The 17018-nt window shown below is 42.3% G+C and overlaps 2 protein-coding genes across 2 annotated transcripts in view; one reads left to right on the plus strand and one right to left on the minus strand.

Annotated features, from left to right (window-relative positions):
- The window catches only part of mboat7 (membrane bound O-acyltransferase domain containing 7), a 22995-nt gene extending 16816 nt beyond the window's left edge, over nt 1-6179 (minus strand). The window contains exon 1 of the mRNA XM_062984006.1: nt 6040-6179. The gene's annotated coding sequence lies outside the window, so the exon portion shown is untranslated. The remainder of the gene's footprint in view (nt 1-6039) is intronic.
- On the plus strand, nt 6122-16573 carry tsen34 (tRNA splicing endonuclease subunit 34). The gene is made up of 5 exons (XM_008117241.3): nt 6122-6394; nt 10275-10547; nt 12503-12653; nt 14840-15094; nt 16129-16573. The coding sequence occupies exons 1-5, from the start codon at nt 6122-6124 to the stop codon at nt 16314-16316; spliced, it is 1140 nt and encodes a 379-aa protein (XP_008115448.1). The 3' UTR covers nt 16317-16573.
- The last annotated feature ends 445 nt before the right edge of the window (nt 16574-17018 follow it).

Genomic DNA, 17018 nt, shown 5'->3' on the forward strand with positions numbered 1-17018 from the left:
CCCAAACAATAATGGATCTGGACTTGGCATGCATATACCCTATATGCCCAAATTCGAACACTGGTGGGTTTTGAGTGGAATTGGCCTGGACATTTTGGAGTTGTAGGTACTGGGATTTATAGTTCACTTGCAATCAATGAGCACTCTGAACTCCACCAAGACGGAATCGGATCACACTTGGTACACAGAGCTCCTATGACCAGCAAAAAATACTGGAGGTCTTTGGGGAAAATTTACCTTGATTTTGGAGAATTATAGGATATGGATATGGACCAAATTTGTCACACATATTTGATATGCCGAAATTTGATTATTGGAAGGGTTTGGGGGGAACTGACCTTCCTTTCTGGGAGTTATAGTTCACCCACAACCAGGGAAACTGTGATCTCCACCAATGATGAACCGGGACTAAACTTGGCACTCATGACTAGCTCAATCTTCTGGAAGGGTTTGAAGGGACTGACTCACTATAGTGTAACTTGTAGTTTACCCTATAGCCAGAGAGCACACTGAACCGATGATGCATCTAGAGCAAACTTGCCCAACATAAAAAAAACTTTAAGTACTGATGGAGTTTCTCAAGGTTAACCTGGCATGATGTCAGTTGTAGTTAATGCACAACCTTATGCATTTTGGACAATTAAAACATTGACTTTTTCAAATAACCCGGACAACACCGGGTACCCAAGCTAGTATAACTAATATAAGGATTCTTGGAACTTAGTGCAAAAATGTAACTTTATTAAGCATAGGAAATTCTACTTTAATTTTACATACACACACCACTCTATTCTTATTCTTCTACCTAGATGTAAATCTGCAAACCATCATCCTCCACTTTTTTATTTTGTTGCTATCTTTAGGAATAAAGAAAGGCAAGATTTCATAATAAGAAACAGAAGTAAACAGGATTATCACTCTTCCTCCATGAACTATTTCTGTTCTAGGCGGTTAAGATAAGAAGAGTAAAACAACCGGTTGTATTATTGCATTACAGTGGCTTTAATCTGATCATTATATGAACACGATAACACGAAGAGCTCGTGCCTAAGTTTTCCTTTCTTTTGCCCTCTGCACTCTTTTTTCTCATCTTCTGATGTGCCTTTTTAGATAACACACACAAAGGCTGTCCGGAAATCTGTTTTGTTTGTCCTTGATATCTTATGAGCCTCTTCAGATGAGTAAAGGGGGTATAAAGGCTGCATGAAAATAAATAAAACATGATATTCATCAGAACATCAGAAATTAAATGAATGATGTCTTAATGAACATGAATGATGTCTTAATGAATGATATATTTTGATATACAGTATGTATTTTATGGTAATGTGTCCTATCCGTATTATTATTTTAATGGAGACACAGCTTGATTATAAATACTATTGAAACCTCTAGGCTCGGTGCAACAGCATATGAAATACAGTAGAGTCTCACTTATCCAACATAAAAGGGCCGGCAGAATGCTGGATAAGCGAATATGTTGGATAATAAGGAGGGATTAAGAAAAAGCCTATTAAACGTCAAATTATGTTATGATTTTACAAATTATGCACCAAAACATCATGTTATAACAACAAATTTAACAGAAAAAGTAGTTTAATACGCAGTAATGCTATGTAGTAATTACTGTATTTATGAATTTAGCACCAAAATATCACAATGTATTGAAAAGGCAGACTGCGTTGGATAATCCTGAACGTTGGATAAGCAAATGTTGGATAAGTGAGACTCTACTGTAATCATCTAGTTGGCTACTAAGAGAAAAGGGTTACCAAAATGTGTGTGGTAATGCAAGATAGAGTGTAGAAAAGTTTTGGGACTGCAACTCCCAGAATCCCCGGGCAGCATGCCTATTCTTCATGGGGATTCTGGGACTTGTAGTCCAAGGATGTAAGCATGACTGCTAAGAACTCTCTGATGAGCTGAAGTAAATATATTAGAGTTGAGCCTAGGAACATGTTTTTTCGGGTTGTATGGCCCGAAACTCTTGAACAAGGATCCAGGAACACTTTATGTTCATCTACAAAGTGTGCATCTACATTGTAAAATTAATACAATTTGATGCCACTTTAATTGCCATGGCTCAGTGCTATGGAATCCTAGGAGTTGTAGTTTGGTGAATTTGCCAAATCCCATGATTTGAGCATTGAGCCATGGCAGTTAAAGTGGCGTCAAACTGCATCCATTCTACAGTATAGAGACACACACCGCGCTCCCAGTCCTGATCACAATTTAAATCCATTCCTGTTCAAGTGGATCACACCCAAACCAGTTCCACACTCTTTGCACAAGCCACGCCACCGCTCCTCCTGGCTCTTGCTTCCTTCCAGCTGCTTTATGCCAATGTCCTTGTCCTTCTAATCCCATATCACACTCCTTACTGCATGCGTTCTATATTTAAGTAGGACTCCTTGGACCAGATTAAAAGCAAGCGCCTTTCTAAAGATGCCAGACAGACATAGACAAGAAGAAGACAGCCAAGGAATCCTGGCACGCACATTTCTTGTCTTAGTTTCCTAAACATCAAAAAAAATCATATTGCAGTAAGACAATCGGGGTGCTCTGTGCCATTTTCCCAAACAAATGGCAGCCCCGATCCAAAACGTAACCAGAAAACATTTGGATTTCTACTAAAGCTTCCAGAATCCCTCAGCCCAGTGGTTCTCAACCTTCCTAATGCTGCGACCCCTTAATACAGTCCCTCATATTGTGGTAACCACCCAACCATACAATTATTTTCGTTGCTACTTCATAACACTCATTTTGCTACTTTTATGAATTGTAATGCAAATATCTGATATGCAGGATGTATTTTAATTCACTGGACCAAATTTGGCACACAAATACCCAATACGTCCAAATTTGAATACTGATGGGATTGGGGAGGGGATGATTTTGTCATTTGGGAGTTGTAGTTGCTGGGATTTATAGTTCACCTACAATCAAAGAGTATTCTGAACTCCATCAAGGAAGGAACTGAACCAAACTGGCACACAGAACTCCCATGATTAACAGAAAATACTGGAAGGGTTTGGTGGGCATTGACCTTGAGTTTTGGAGTTGTAGTTCACCTACATCCAGAGAGCAGTGAGGACTCCAAACAATGATGGATCTGGACCAAACTTGGCACAAATACTCAATATGCCCTAATTTGAACACTGGTGGAGTTTGGGGGAAATAGACCTTGACATTGGGAATTGTAGTTGCTGGGATTTATAGTTCACCTACAAAAGAGCCCCTTGATCCCCACCAACAGTCGAATTGGGCCAAACTTCCCACACAGAACCCCCATGATCAACAGAAAATACTGGTCATTGGTGACCCCTCTGAACTCCCCTAGCGACCCCCCTCCCCCAGGGTTGAGAAACGTTGCCTTAGCCACTGCCTGAGAAATTCTAAGACTTGGATGAGTCCTGGATCCTGTAATACAAAAAAGTAACTTTTTCCAGCTCTGAAAAAGAGCAGACAGCTGACATATGAGGCCACTGGAGAGAAATGTGCAAGGGGAAATATTACAAGAAAAGAGAGCACTTTGTTTTTATTCAGAGAGACTTCAAATGCATCTACACTGTAGAATTAATGCAGTTTGATGCCACTTTAACTGTCATGGCTCAATAATATGCAATCATGGGAGCTGTAGTTTGGTAAGGCAGCCGCACTTTTGGGCAGAGAAGGCTAAAGACCTTGTAAAACCGCACCTCCCATGATGCCACAGCATTGAGCCATGGCAATTAAAGTGATGCCAAACTGCATTAAATGTACAATATAGATTCAGGCTTCATGAAGGTGTGGAAGGAGAAGAAAGCACACTCTTTATGATGCAGAGGGAGAAAAGGAAGTTTAAAAAAGGGGGAACACCAAAAGTTAAGAGTTCTGTGCTTGAAAAGGAAATCATGATGAAATCAGATGTTCCTCTTTAGGTGAAGCACGTAAGGAATTCAGGGTAAAGTTAAGTATACATCCCTGAGAAATCAGGAAGTGCATCTACACTGTAGAATTAATCTAGTTTGGCACCACTTTAACCGCCATGGCTCAATGCTATGGATTCATAGAAATTGTAGTTTGGCGAGCCACAATTTGGGAGTAAAACTGCAACTGCTATGATTCCTTAACACAGATCTATGGCAGCTAAAGTGGTGTCAAACTGTATTAATTCAACAGTGTAGATGCACTCTTTGATTCAGTGCATCTGACTATATGCTGAGTATACTTCCTAACTATGACTAACACCAGTAAATAGAGACAGCAAACCTGGAATTAGAAGGGAAACTAATCATTCAGGCATCTAGAAAAACAAATTGTATTTTTCCATCTCACATAATCCTTGGTTTAGTAACCAGAGAAGTCAGCCATAGCAGAGCACTTGGTGAACCAACCTGGACACAGCGTATTATTTGAGAACACAGAAATGCTAGACCACTCTAACAACTATCATGTCAGACTACACAGAGAAACCACTGAAATCCACAAGCATGTGGGGAATTTCAACAGAAAGGAGGAAACCATAAAAATGAACAAAATCTGGCTACTAGTATTTTAAAAACTCTAAAATCAGGACAACAACATTCAGAAAACAGGGGAATTCCAGAAAAGAAATAATCGGGGCCAGCTAACACCTCCCAACAAAGGATTTCCCCGGACAGGACTCTGCCAGGCTTTGAAGCTGCATGGCTATTCAATGGTAATCAAGGTGGCCAACTGCAACATTTGCACTTGCCTCAAACAGATAAGAGTTCTTTCTCCCACCCTGGACATTCCACAGATATATAAACCCTACTTGCCTAGTTTCCAACAGATCTCACAACCTCCGAGGATGCCTACCATAGATGTGGGCGACACGTCAGGAGAGAATGCTTCTGGAACACGGCAATTACAGCCTGGAAAACTCACAGCAACCCAACTTTTGGGGGTTTTAACAGCAGGGCAAGATCTTTATAGGGAATTCCCAAATGATTAGTGAAAAAAAGGAACTACAGTAGAGTCTCACTTATCCAAGCCTCGCTTATGCAAGCTTCTGGATAATCCAAGCCATTTTTGTAGTCAATGTTTTCAATAAATCATGATATTTTGATGCTAAATTCATAAATACAGTAATTACAACATAACATTACTGCATATTGAACTACTTTTTCTGTCAATTTTGTTGTATAACATGATGTTTTGGCGCTTAATTTGTAAAATCATAACCTAATTTGATGTTTAATAGGCTTTTCCTTAATCCCTCCTTATTATCCAAGATATTCGCTTATCCAAGCTTCTGCCGGCCTGTTTGGCTTGGATAAGTGAGACTCTACTGTATATCAACCAAATGGCTCAAGTGGAGGATGAAAAGTGTGACAAATGTCTTTGTGTGGCCTTTAGAAGGTATGTTGTCATACCACTCTGAAAGTATGGCTCAACAATGATGATGCATATTATCTTTCTCCCCTGATCTTCGCTCAAACAAGTACAGGTTGAGAGTATTTAATATTTAATATTCTGAAATACAAAACACTCCAAAATTGGGGAGGTGACAGCTTTGTTTTCTGAGGCTTCGATGTACACAAACCTGCATGCACAAAATCATTTAATATGCAAATATTCCAATATCCGAAATCCCAAACACTTCTGGTCCCAAGGCTTACTCAACCTGCTACATTAATGATCTAATCTGAAAAAATATATATCTCAGGAACACATTTACTGAACTAGATAAGGCAAGAAGGTGCATCTATATTACATATGGGCCAACTTTGGCTCTCCAGGTGTTTTGGACTCCAACTCCCACCATTCCTAACAGCCTCAGGCCCCTTCCTTTTCCCCCTCAGCCGCTTAAGCGGCTGAGGGGGAAAAGGAAAGGGCCTGAGGCTGTTAGGAATGGTGGGAGTTGGAGTCCAAAACACCTGCAGGGCCAAAGTTGACCCATGGGTTGCAAAGCATTGAGTCATGTTAGTTTAAAGCGGTGCCAAACTGCAGTGTAGATGCCTCCTTCTGTCAGCCTAGGCCCTTGTTTTCTCTGCTCTTTTCCCTTTCTTTCCCCAAAGGGATGCTATACTCCACCTTTTCAAGAGAAGCCTTCCCAAACACGTGTAGCTTGCCCGATCGTGGGAATCGGCGGAAGAGAGCGGGCAGGAGCCCAGCAATGCGTGCAGGAGGGTTTCAGCCTCTTGCAAAAGCCATGCCGGGGCTGGACCCAGCCTTGCAAAGACCGCCTTGCCTCTTCCTGTCTGCCAGTCGCACCGTTTCCTCTCCTTTGCAATTGCTGCTGCTCGGTGCAAACGCTCCTTCCTTTCCTCTGCATCCACTCCGCACCTTTCCTATCGCCCTTTTTGCGGGAAGCTCCGCCTTGAAGGCTCCCATTGGTTCAGCCTCGCATCGCTCCAGTCCCGGGGAGAACGCAAGAGGAGTTCAAAGGGTAGGGCGATGCGGAGTGAAACCGGTTTAGGAGCGCGCGCGTGGATATGGAGGGCCCAAGAATCTGGGCTTCACTGCAAACCCCAACCTAAGTCCCTCCAAATGTGTTCGGACTACAGAACTCATTTGCTGCTGGCTGGGGATGATGGGATTTGTAGCCACAACTCCTCTGTTGTTGTTCTTCCATGTGTTTTTAAAGCATTTGTTTTTGAACAATTCTATGTTTGGTTGTGTTTGACTACAGCACCCATCAGCTGCTGGCTGGGGGCGATGGGATTTGTAGTCACAAGTTCGAAACTCAACCTAAGGCACTCCAAATGTGTTGGGACAACAGCACCCATCAGATGCTCACTGGGGATGATGGGATTTCTTGCCACAACACCTTTTGCTTTTGTTGTCCCATGTGCTTTTCCAGCACTTGCTTTTGAACAATTGTGTGTTTGGCTTTGTCTGACTACAGCACCCATCCGTTGCTGGCAGGGGACGATGGGATTTGTAGTCACACATTGGAAACTCAACGCAAGGCTCTCCAAATGTGTTGGGACTACAGCATCCATCAGTTGCTGGCTGGGGACGATGGGATTTGTAGCAACAACTCTTTGTTGTTGTTCCCTGTGCTATTTTCAGCATTTGTTTTTAAACAATTATGTGTTTGGTTGTGTCTAACTACAGCACCCATTCGTTGCTGACTGGGGACGATGGGATTTGTAGTCACACGTTCTAAACCCAACATAAGGCCCTCCAAATGTGTTGGGACTACAGCACCCATCAGCTGCTGACTGGGGGGTGATGGGATTTGTAGCCACAGCTCCTCTTGTTCCATGCGCTTTTTCAGCATTTGTTTTTGAACAATTCCATGTTTGGTTGTGTCTGACTACAGCACTCATCCGCTGCTGGCTGGAGATGATGGGATTTGTAGTCACATATTGGAAACCCAACATAAGGCACTCCAAATGTGTTGGAACAACAGCACCCATCAGATGCTCACTGGGGATGATGGGATTTCTGGCCACAACACCCTTTGCTTTTTGTTGTTGTTCCATGTGCTTTTCCAGCACTTGCTTTTGAACAATTGTGTGTTTGGTTGCGTTTGACCACAGCACCCATCCGCTGCTGGCAGGGGACAATGGGACTTGTTGTAACATGTTGGGAACCCAACATAAGGCCCTACAAATGTGTTGGGGCTACAGTACCCATCCGCTGCTGGCAGGGGACAATGGGACTTGTTGTAATATGTTGGAAACCCAACATAAGGCCCTACAAATGTGTTGGGGCTACAGCACCCATCAGCTGCTGGCTGGGGGTGATGGGATTTGTAGCCACAGCTCCTCTTGTTCCATGTGCTTTTTCAGCATTTGTTTTTGAACAATTCCATGTTTGGTTGTGTCTGACAACAACACACATCCACTGCTGGCTCGGAACGATGGGGTTTGTAGTCACATGTTGGAAACCCAACATAAGGCACTCCAAATGTGTTGGAACAACAGAACCCATCAGATGCTGACTGGGGACGGTGGAATTTATAGCCGCAACACCTCTTGCTTTTGTCGTTGTTGTTCCATGTGCTTTTTCAGCATTTGTTTTTGAACAATTCTGTTTGGTTGTGTCTGACTACAGCACCCATCTGCTGCTGGCTGGGGATTTGTAGTCACATGTTGGAGACCCGACACAAGGCCCTCCACCAGGACTACAGCACCCATCAGCTGCTGGCTGGAGATGATGGGATTTGTAGCCACAACACCTCTTCTCTTTTTGTTGTTGTTCCATGTGCTTTTTAAGCATTTGAGTTTTTAAAAATTATTTTATTGATTATTTGACCCACACAATGTAATATACGATCAGAAATATACATTCAAAAATAACGAAACGTGTCTAGCTCTGTATTCAAATGTCAACTTGTGCAAAATAAGTATAACATACTTTACCAATCACTTGAACTCAAGACATTTTCAAAGCAGAATCCATGCAAACTATTCCTAACTAGAGTTATTGGTTACTAAGTTTTAGGAAAACATGTTTCCATCTGGATAATAGCAATAGTGCCACCAGCTGCCTCTTCCCCCCTCCCTATCATATGCAAAAATCCTAATGTAATTTTTTAGAGAAACTCCTTGCAAGGCAGGAAATATATCTTCGTGATCAAGAGAATTTCAGAATGTGTCTAAACACATCATGATATCACATTAATAAAAAATAACCCCATTAGAAAGGGAAGAGGCAATGAAATATTAAACATTTGTTATTGAACAATTTTATGTTTGGTTGTGTCTGACTACAGCACCCATCCACTGCTGGCTGGGGAAGATTGGATTTGTAGTAACAACACCTCTGGCTTTTATTTTGTTTCTAGGTGCTCGATTTCAACAATTCCATGCTTTATTGGTTTGATTAAAGCACCCATCCACTGCTGGCTTGTATGATGAGAGTTGTAGTTACAATGCACCTAGCCTTTTTTGGTTCTATATGCTTTTAAGTTTTTGTTTTTAACTATTCTAGGTTTAATTGTATTGCACTACAGCATCCATCAGCTGCCAGCTGGGGGTGATGGGAGTTATAGTCACAACACATCTAGCTTTTTTGGTTATATCGGTATGTGCTATGTTTTTAACTATTCTATGTTTAATTATATTGCACTATAGCATCCATCAGCTACTGGCTGGGGATGATGGGAATTATAGTCACAACACATCTAGCTTTTTTGGTTTTGCGTGCTGGGTTTTAAACTATTGTTTAACTGTATTGGACTAAGTGCCCACGTGCCTAGCTGGGGATGATGGGAGTTGTAATCACAACGCACCTGACCTTTTGGGGTTGTTTTATTTCATTTTAGGTATTTGTTTCTTAACAATTTAGTTTCATTGTATTGGACCACAGCACCCAGCTGGGGACAATGGGAGTTGTAGTCACAACATGTCTTGACTTTTTTGGGTTTAGGGTACTATAGAATTAAGGCAGCTTGACACCACTTGAATGGCCATGGATCAATGTTATGGAATCCTGGAAGCTCTAGTATTAATTTTACAAGATCTTTAGCCTTCTCTGCATAATAGTGTTGGTGCCTGTCCAAACTACACATCCCATAATTCCATAGCATTGGGGGCTGGGCTGTGGCACAGGCTGTTGAGCAGCTGCAATAAATCACTCTGGCCATGAGGTCATGAGTTCAAGGCCAGCCCGTGGCGAGGGTGAGCACCCGTCAATTAAAAATTAAAAATAGCCCCTGCTTGTTGCTGACCTAGCAACCCGAAAGATAGTTGCATCTATCAAGTAGGAAATAAGGTACCACTTATAAAAGTGGGGAGGCAAGATTAACTAATTTATGACCTGGAATGAGGAAGTGCAGTCAGTGTGGATGATGAAGCAGCTGCTCCCCCCTGTGGCCAGGATCGAACATCCCCTCAGAAGAAGGTTAAATTGCCTCTGCGTCTGTCTGTCTCGGTCTCTGTTTGATGTGTTTATGGGCATTGAATGTTTGCCCTATGTGTGTATAATGTGATCCGCCCTGAGTCCCCTTCAAGATGAGAAGGGAGGAATATAAATACTGTAAATAAATAAATAAATGTCAAACCACATTCATTCTGTAGTGTAGATCAGGCCTGGGCAAACTTCAGTCCTCCAGGTGTTTTGGAGTTCAACTTCCACAATTCCTAAGAGCCTACCGGCTCTTAGGAATTGTGGGAATTGAACTCCAAAACACCCGGAGGGCCCAAGTTTTCCCAGGCCTCATCTAGGTCTTAGAATGCAACTCCTAGAAAGATTGTATTAATCAGTGCGCAAATAATCAAATCTGCACATGTGGAAAGATAACTGTAACCCTCACCTCAAAGGCAAGTAGTGATTGTGATACTTTTGTGCATTTTGATCATCTCCCATCTTCTCAGGGAGATACACATCCAGGCCCAGACATGATCCGAATTCACGTCCTGGAGGGAAAGGCTTTGGTGTGGAATTACGCTGATGTGCGGCGCATACGGGAGGAGCATCGCATAGTCGGCACGCTGTTTGGGGCATTGGCTCGGAAGCCACGCCAGAACGTGAGGCTAGGGCTTCCTTTGCAGTTGCTCCCGGAAGAAGCCCGGCTACTGCTGGAAAACGGCCTGGCAATCCTGTGTAAAAACCCAGCATCCCCAGCCCTTGGAGAGGATACAAGCCAGGTGATAATTCATCACAATATTACTCTTTAGGGAGGAAAAATCCCAATCCTCGTGATGAAAGTAGAAAATACTTCGCTTTGTTGCCATAGTCATCGTAGCATGGCTGGAATACAAATGGATTTCCAGTTGTTGTCAGACTGTAACTTACATCATCCCCATCCAGCCTAACCAGTGAAGTGGTGGTTCAATATATTTTAATATGCAGTGTCTAAGGTTTTAAAAAGAGATTTAGGATGGGTCTACACTGTAGAATTAATGCAATTTGACACCACTTTAACTGCCCTGGTTCTCTGCCAAAGAGTACTGGTGCCTCGCCAAACTACAACTTCCAGGACTCTATTGCATTGAGCGATGGCATGAAAAGTGTTGTCAAACTGCATTAATTCAACAGTGTAGATGTACCTTGAGTACAGTAGAGTCTCACTTATCCAACATAAACGGGCCGGCAGAACGTTGGATAAGCGAATATGTTGGATAATAAGGAGAGATTAAGGAAAAGCCTATTACACATCAAATTAGGTTATGATTTTACAAATTAAGCACCAAAACATCACGTTTAACAACAAATTTGACAGAAAAGGTAGTTCAATACACAGTAATGCTATGTAGTAATTACTGTATTTATGAATTTAGCACCAAAATATCATGATGTATTGAAAACATTGACTACAAAAATGCGTTGGATAATCCAGAACGTTGGATAAGCGAGTGTTGTATAAGTGAGACTCTACTGTATTTCAATTATTATTTGAATATTTATCAAATACCGAGTCCAATACTATATTTGAGTCTCCTTCTATAACACTATGTAACAAAATTTGAAACATTTTCTGTACCTGGTTTTCAAATGTTATTTCCTGTTTTAGTGTGCAGTACTTACTTTGAAAGTAGTTGTTATACTCCAGTAACTTGGTTTTTGTGGCTGCCACGAACTATGTTGAATTGGTTGAGACTCGATGAGATATTCATTGAAAAACTATAGCAAAATGTGCCGCAGGATGTCCCGCAGAAACAAAGTTTTTGCAGTTTAATAAACCTTTTCCATGTTTTCTTGATAGAAGAAATTAGGAAATGACATTTATAACCCAGGAACAAGAATCGTGTTACATAGTGTAATAAATTCACTATGATTAAAATGTTAAATTGCTCTGTGCAATTTTTTTGGGAAAAATTAGCTTACGATGAGAGCATAAACATTCCCCAAAGTTACAGGTTTTCCACCTAGCGTTCCTTTGATTAAAAAAAAATCAAAAATGTTCATCTCTCAAACCACCTTTTACCACTAGAGGACAGGAGTTGGCAAAATAAAATTGCCTTTGGGTTGCTGTGATTTTTCCAGGCTGTATGGCCATGTTCCAGAAGCATTCTCTCCTGGCGTTTCACCCACATCTGTGGCAGACATCCTCAGAAGTTATGAGGTCTGTTGGAAACTAAGCAAGTGGGGTTTATATATCTGTGGAGTGCCCAGCGTGGGAGAAAGAACTCTTGTCTATTTGAGGCAAGTGTGAATGTTGCAATTGGCTACCTTGATTAGCATTGAATAGCCTTGCAGCCTTGCATTCAATTGCCTTTGCTTTTGTAATCGGAACAAATGGTAAAAATGTCACAAAAATCCTGGGATCTTAAGATAAGTTAACTTTTCTGTAGCAAATGCGGTAGAAATTGTATTACCTGTCCTTTATTGCTTATTGTCCCTAAATGCTAAATGACTCTAAACTAGAATATAGCAATAGAAACAACATCTGATATAAAATGTAGACTGTACAAACCTCTGTGTTGCTTTGAAAGCTTGCATTTGTGCATTTTGGGTGACCCATAAAGGCATCATTCTTTTTGGAGTGTTTTGGTTGCAGGTAATTGTGCTACTTGTAATCCATTAATTATAAGCTCTATCCAAATTTGATTGGAAATGCAGAAGGGTTGGGAGTATTGATCTTCTCCGCTTGTCTCTGCAGGAGGTGGCTGTTTACCAAAAAGAGCTGGAGGAGAACTATCAGGAGCAGTGTCGCCTTGCTGCTGAACAGCGGAAGGCCCTCCTGGACACTCTGGCAGAACGTATAGCTCAGGGCCGGGCAAAGAAGAGGCAACGGGAAGGTGAAGAAGAAGGTGAGCAGCATTGCTAGTTAGGTGGAATCATGACTTGTCTTCGGATATATAGGATGTGGCTTCTACTGTGGGTCCTGACCCCAAATGGTGCTTCCTTAGCTCAGTGTTGGGGTTATAAATACTTTGGCAACAATAAAAGGTTTCTGAACGCCATCTAGACATTTCCACAAATGTGTTAGCGCCAATGTGCATCATTTATAGTGGGCTCTGCAGAAAATGCTTCAGCTGTACTTCATTAAAAGGCAAATCAGCTTCTTTAGCAAGCCTTGCTGATTTATTACACCACATAACAAAATTTGAAAAGTGTTCTGTTCATGGTTTAAAAGTGTTATTTCCTATTTCATTGTCTGGTACTTATAGAATCATAGAAACAGAATAATAGAATTGGAAGAGACCTCATGAGTCATCCAGTCCAACCCCCAGCCAAGAAGCAGGAAATCGCATTCAAAGCACCTCTGACAGATAGCCATCCTGATGTTCAAATGAAATCTCCTTTCCTGTAGTTTAAAGCCATTGTTCCATGTCCTAGTCTCCAGAGCAGCAGAAAACAAGCTTTCTCCCTCCTCTCTCTGACTTCCCCTCACATATTTATGCATGGCTATCATGTCTTCTCTCAGCCTTCTCTTCTGAAGGCTAAACATGACCAGCTCTTTAAGCCTCTCCTTGTAGGGCTTGTTCTCCAGATGCTTGATCATTTTAATCACCCTCCTCTGGACACATTCCAGCTTGTCAACATCCCCCTTCAATTGTGATGCCCAGAATTAGATACAGTATTCCAGGTGTTGTCTGACCAAGGCAGAATAGCGGGGTAGCATGACTTCCCTGGATCTAGACACTATACTCCTATTTATGCAGCCCAAAATCCTATTGCTTTGAAAGTAGTTGTTATACACCAGAAACTTTGTTTTTGTGGCTGCTGCAAACTGTGTTGAATTGGTTGATACTCTATCAGATAATCATTGAAAAACTGTTACAAAATATACTGTAGGATGTTCTGTTTAATGAATTTTTCCCATGCTTTTATGATAGAACCAATTAGGAAATGACATTTATAACCCAGGAACAAAAAACATACTATATATTCTATCATTAAATCCAGGGTGTTTGAAAAAGAATTCCCTAGTTTTAAATTAAAACACATTAAAACTGGGGAGTTCTTTTTCAAACACCCTGTATTTAATGCCGTGTATGTGTGTGTGTGTGTGTGTGTATGCCCCCGGTGGCATAGTGAGTTGAGCTGCTGAGCTGTTGAACTTGCTGACTGAAAGGTTGGTGGTTCGAATCTAGGGAGCAGGGTTAGCGTCCGCTGTTAGCCCCAGCTTCTGCCAACCTAGGAGTTCGAAAGCATGAAAATGTGAGTAGATCAATAGGTACCGCTCCAGCAGGAAGTTAATAGCACTCCATGCAGTCATGCCGGCCACATAACCTTGGAGGTGTCTACATACAACGACGGCTCTTCGGCTTAGAAATGGAGATGTGCACCAACCCCCAGAGTTGGATACAACTAGACTTAACATCAGGGGAAACCTTTACTATTTGTATATATGTGTGAATATACACAAAAATACATATATATGTTGTGTGTGTGTGTGTGTGTAAATGTTTCTGGGACAGAAAGGGACCTCTAGTGGAAATGTTTAGGAAGCCCTGATACTGAACATTCATAGCATTCAGACTAAGGTACCATAAATGTTCTTGTATCTGTCTCATGTTCTTCAGACTTTCCTCTCTGCAGCTCCTAGTTACTCTCCGCCTTGTATTGGAGGCAAAGGTGAAAAATTGTATTTTTTCTGCTTCCCTACTTCATGGTTTTACATGATCTATATTGAATTTTCAGGTTAGAGAAACCGTGCCCTTTGGATCTTGTTGGATTCCAACTCCCATCAGCCCTAGTCAGCTTTGGAGAGGATCGTGGATGATGGGAGTCTATCCAGCAACATCTGGAGACCGTAGGCTCCCTACCTGTGCTTTAAACACATACCCACAACTTGTCTTAGAGCTGAAAAGCTAGGTCAGGCATACCATACAAGGTACCAATAGATATGCTGGACTACAGCTCTCTTGTTCTTCAGCCATCCTAGCCCGATGCATGTGGTGAAGGACATTGTAGTTGAGGACATTGGATGTAGAATAACTTAGATCTTTTAGGCCCACTGGTTCAGATCCACCTCTTCTTTCATTTCCAGAGTCTTCCTCCAAGCTTGCAGAGCCAGAGCCCAGTTTTGTGCTCCCTCGAGACTCAATGATGGTCCAGCTCCCAACAGAACGGATCAACCCAGGCCAAGAAGTAGTGGTGGACTGGCGTGTACCTTCCAAAGACTGGCCTTACGCCGGACAACCAGATCACGAGGCACATTATCGCATTTTCCGAAACCTCTGGGAAAGGGGCTTCTATGTCACCAGTGGGAGCAAGTTTGGGGGCAACTTCCTTGTTTATCCAGGTAAGAAAACATTCTTGGAAGGGAGGGAGGCAGGGAAACAAGTACTGGGGTCATGAGAAGCAGACCCCCCCTGGGGAGCCTCTTCAATTGCAGAATGAAATGTCAGAGCTCTCCATGAGCAGCGAAGGCAAATTGAAAACCAGCTGGAGAGCCATCCCTCACTCTTCATCTTTCGTCCTAGGAAGGAACTGAATATTCATCTAAGCCGGGCTTTGTTGACCCGCTACTGAGGGCAGATTGGAAGCGAGGAATAGGGAGGGCTGTTTTATTTAAGTCTGCAGCCTCCGTCTAATTTAATGCATGCAGGAAGAAGGGAGTCCAAAGTAGAGAGGGGAGAATGCTAAAAGGATGTGTGGAGGAGAGCCATCCATTCCGCTTCCACTGGCATCCCGCCATGAATGGATTAACCTTCAGAGAATGGAGCTCTCTGTAGAAACATGTTTTGCAGCCCAGCCCTAATGTCTCTCTCTAATATCCTTGTCATTGTCTGCACTTGCTGCCCTCCAAGTGATTGATCACAACTCCCATAATCCCCAGCCTTAGATTGCTTGCAGATGAGATCTTTGCTAGGATGGAATTTTTGAAATGGGATCCTTCTAGAAAAAAAAAAGTTGGCAAGCAAAAAATATCTACAGGACTATTTGCAATGCATGTTTTAGTATAAGGAGTAGTTTGAGGAAAATTTGATTTTTAATGCTTTCTAAAACTTGCATCTGCAAGCATGCTGGCTATATAGATCAGGTATTGGCAAGGGCCTCCATGTGTTTTGGACTTCAACTCCCACCATTCCTAACAGCCTCAGGCCCCTTCCTTTTCCCCCTCAGCCGCTTAAGCGGCTGAGGGGGAAAAGGAAAGGGCCTGAGGCTGTTAGGAATGGTGGGAGTTGAAATCCAAACACATGGAGGGCCCAGGTTTGCCCATATCTCATCTATATAGCCAGTATGCTTGCAGATGTAGATTAATACATCTGGAAGGTGTCAGGAAAAGATAGCATAGGAAAATAATATTAATTGTAGTGTCTTCTACTCTTATAGGTGATCCCATGCGGTTCCACGCCCACTACATTGCCCTCTGTGTCCCTCGAGATACCCCTCTCTCCTTGTGTGACATTATCAGCGCTGGACGCCTGGGTAGCAATGTCAAAAAGACAGTTTTGCTCTGTTCAGCAGATGAAGATGGGACTGTGGTCTATACATCCTTGCAATGGACAGGGATGCAGTGAGAACAGGGGTTGTCTCCATGAATGAACTATGGTTATATCTCCCATGGCAATGTGTAGATAAAGAACATGTCGGCTTCATGTGGCACCCCCAACCCTATTTTTGTAGCTCTCAGCATACTTCCAAGGTTATTTTTCTTTCAATCAGGGAACATCACCTCCCAATTGCCACAAACTATACCAAATCACCCCCCAGATGTGTCTCCCCAACATCACTTCCAAAAGCTCTTTTAAAAAGCCAAAATACAAACTGGAAATGACATGGCATCACTTTCGTCTGTCCTGCTGTGGGGATAAAAAAGGGGCTCCTGCATCAGCTGCACATGCTCAGTGTTTGAATTCTTACTTTTAACAGCCATCCCCTTTATGGTGTGCTTAACAAGAGGTGTTTTGCATCTGTTAAGGAATGATGGGGCAAACATCTAACACTATGAAACGAAGAACAATATTGGATTGCTGTGAGTTTTCCGGGCTGTATGGCCATGTTCCAGAAGCATTCTCTTTTTGACATTTCGCCCACATTTATGGAAGGCATCATCAGAGATGTGTGAGGTCTGTTGGAAACTAGTCAAGTGGGATTTATATATCGGTGTAATGTCTAGAGTGGGAGAAAGAACTTTGTCTGCTGGAAGCAAGTGTGTATGTTGCAATTGGCCAGTCTGATTAGCATTTAATAGCCTTGCAGCTTCAAAGCCTAGCTGCTTC

This window comes from Anolis carolinensis, chromosome 6 (genome assembly GCF_035594765.1).
Source record: "Anolis carolinensis isolate JA03-04 chromosome 6, rAnoCar3.1.pri, whole genome shotgun sequence".
In the NCBI taxonomy this organism is placed as follows: Eukaryota; Metazoa; Chordata; class Lepidosauria; order Squamata; family Dactyloidae; genus Anolis; species Anolis carolinensis.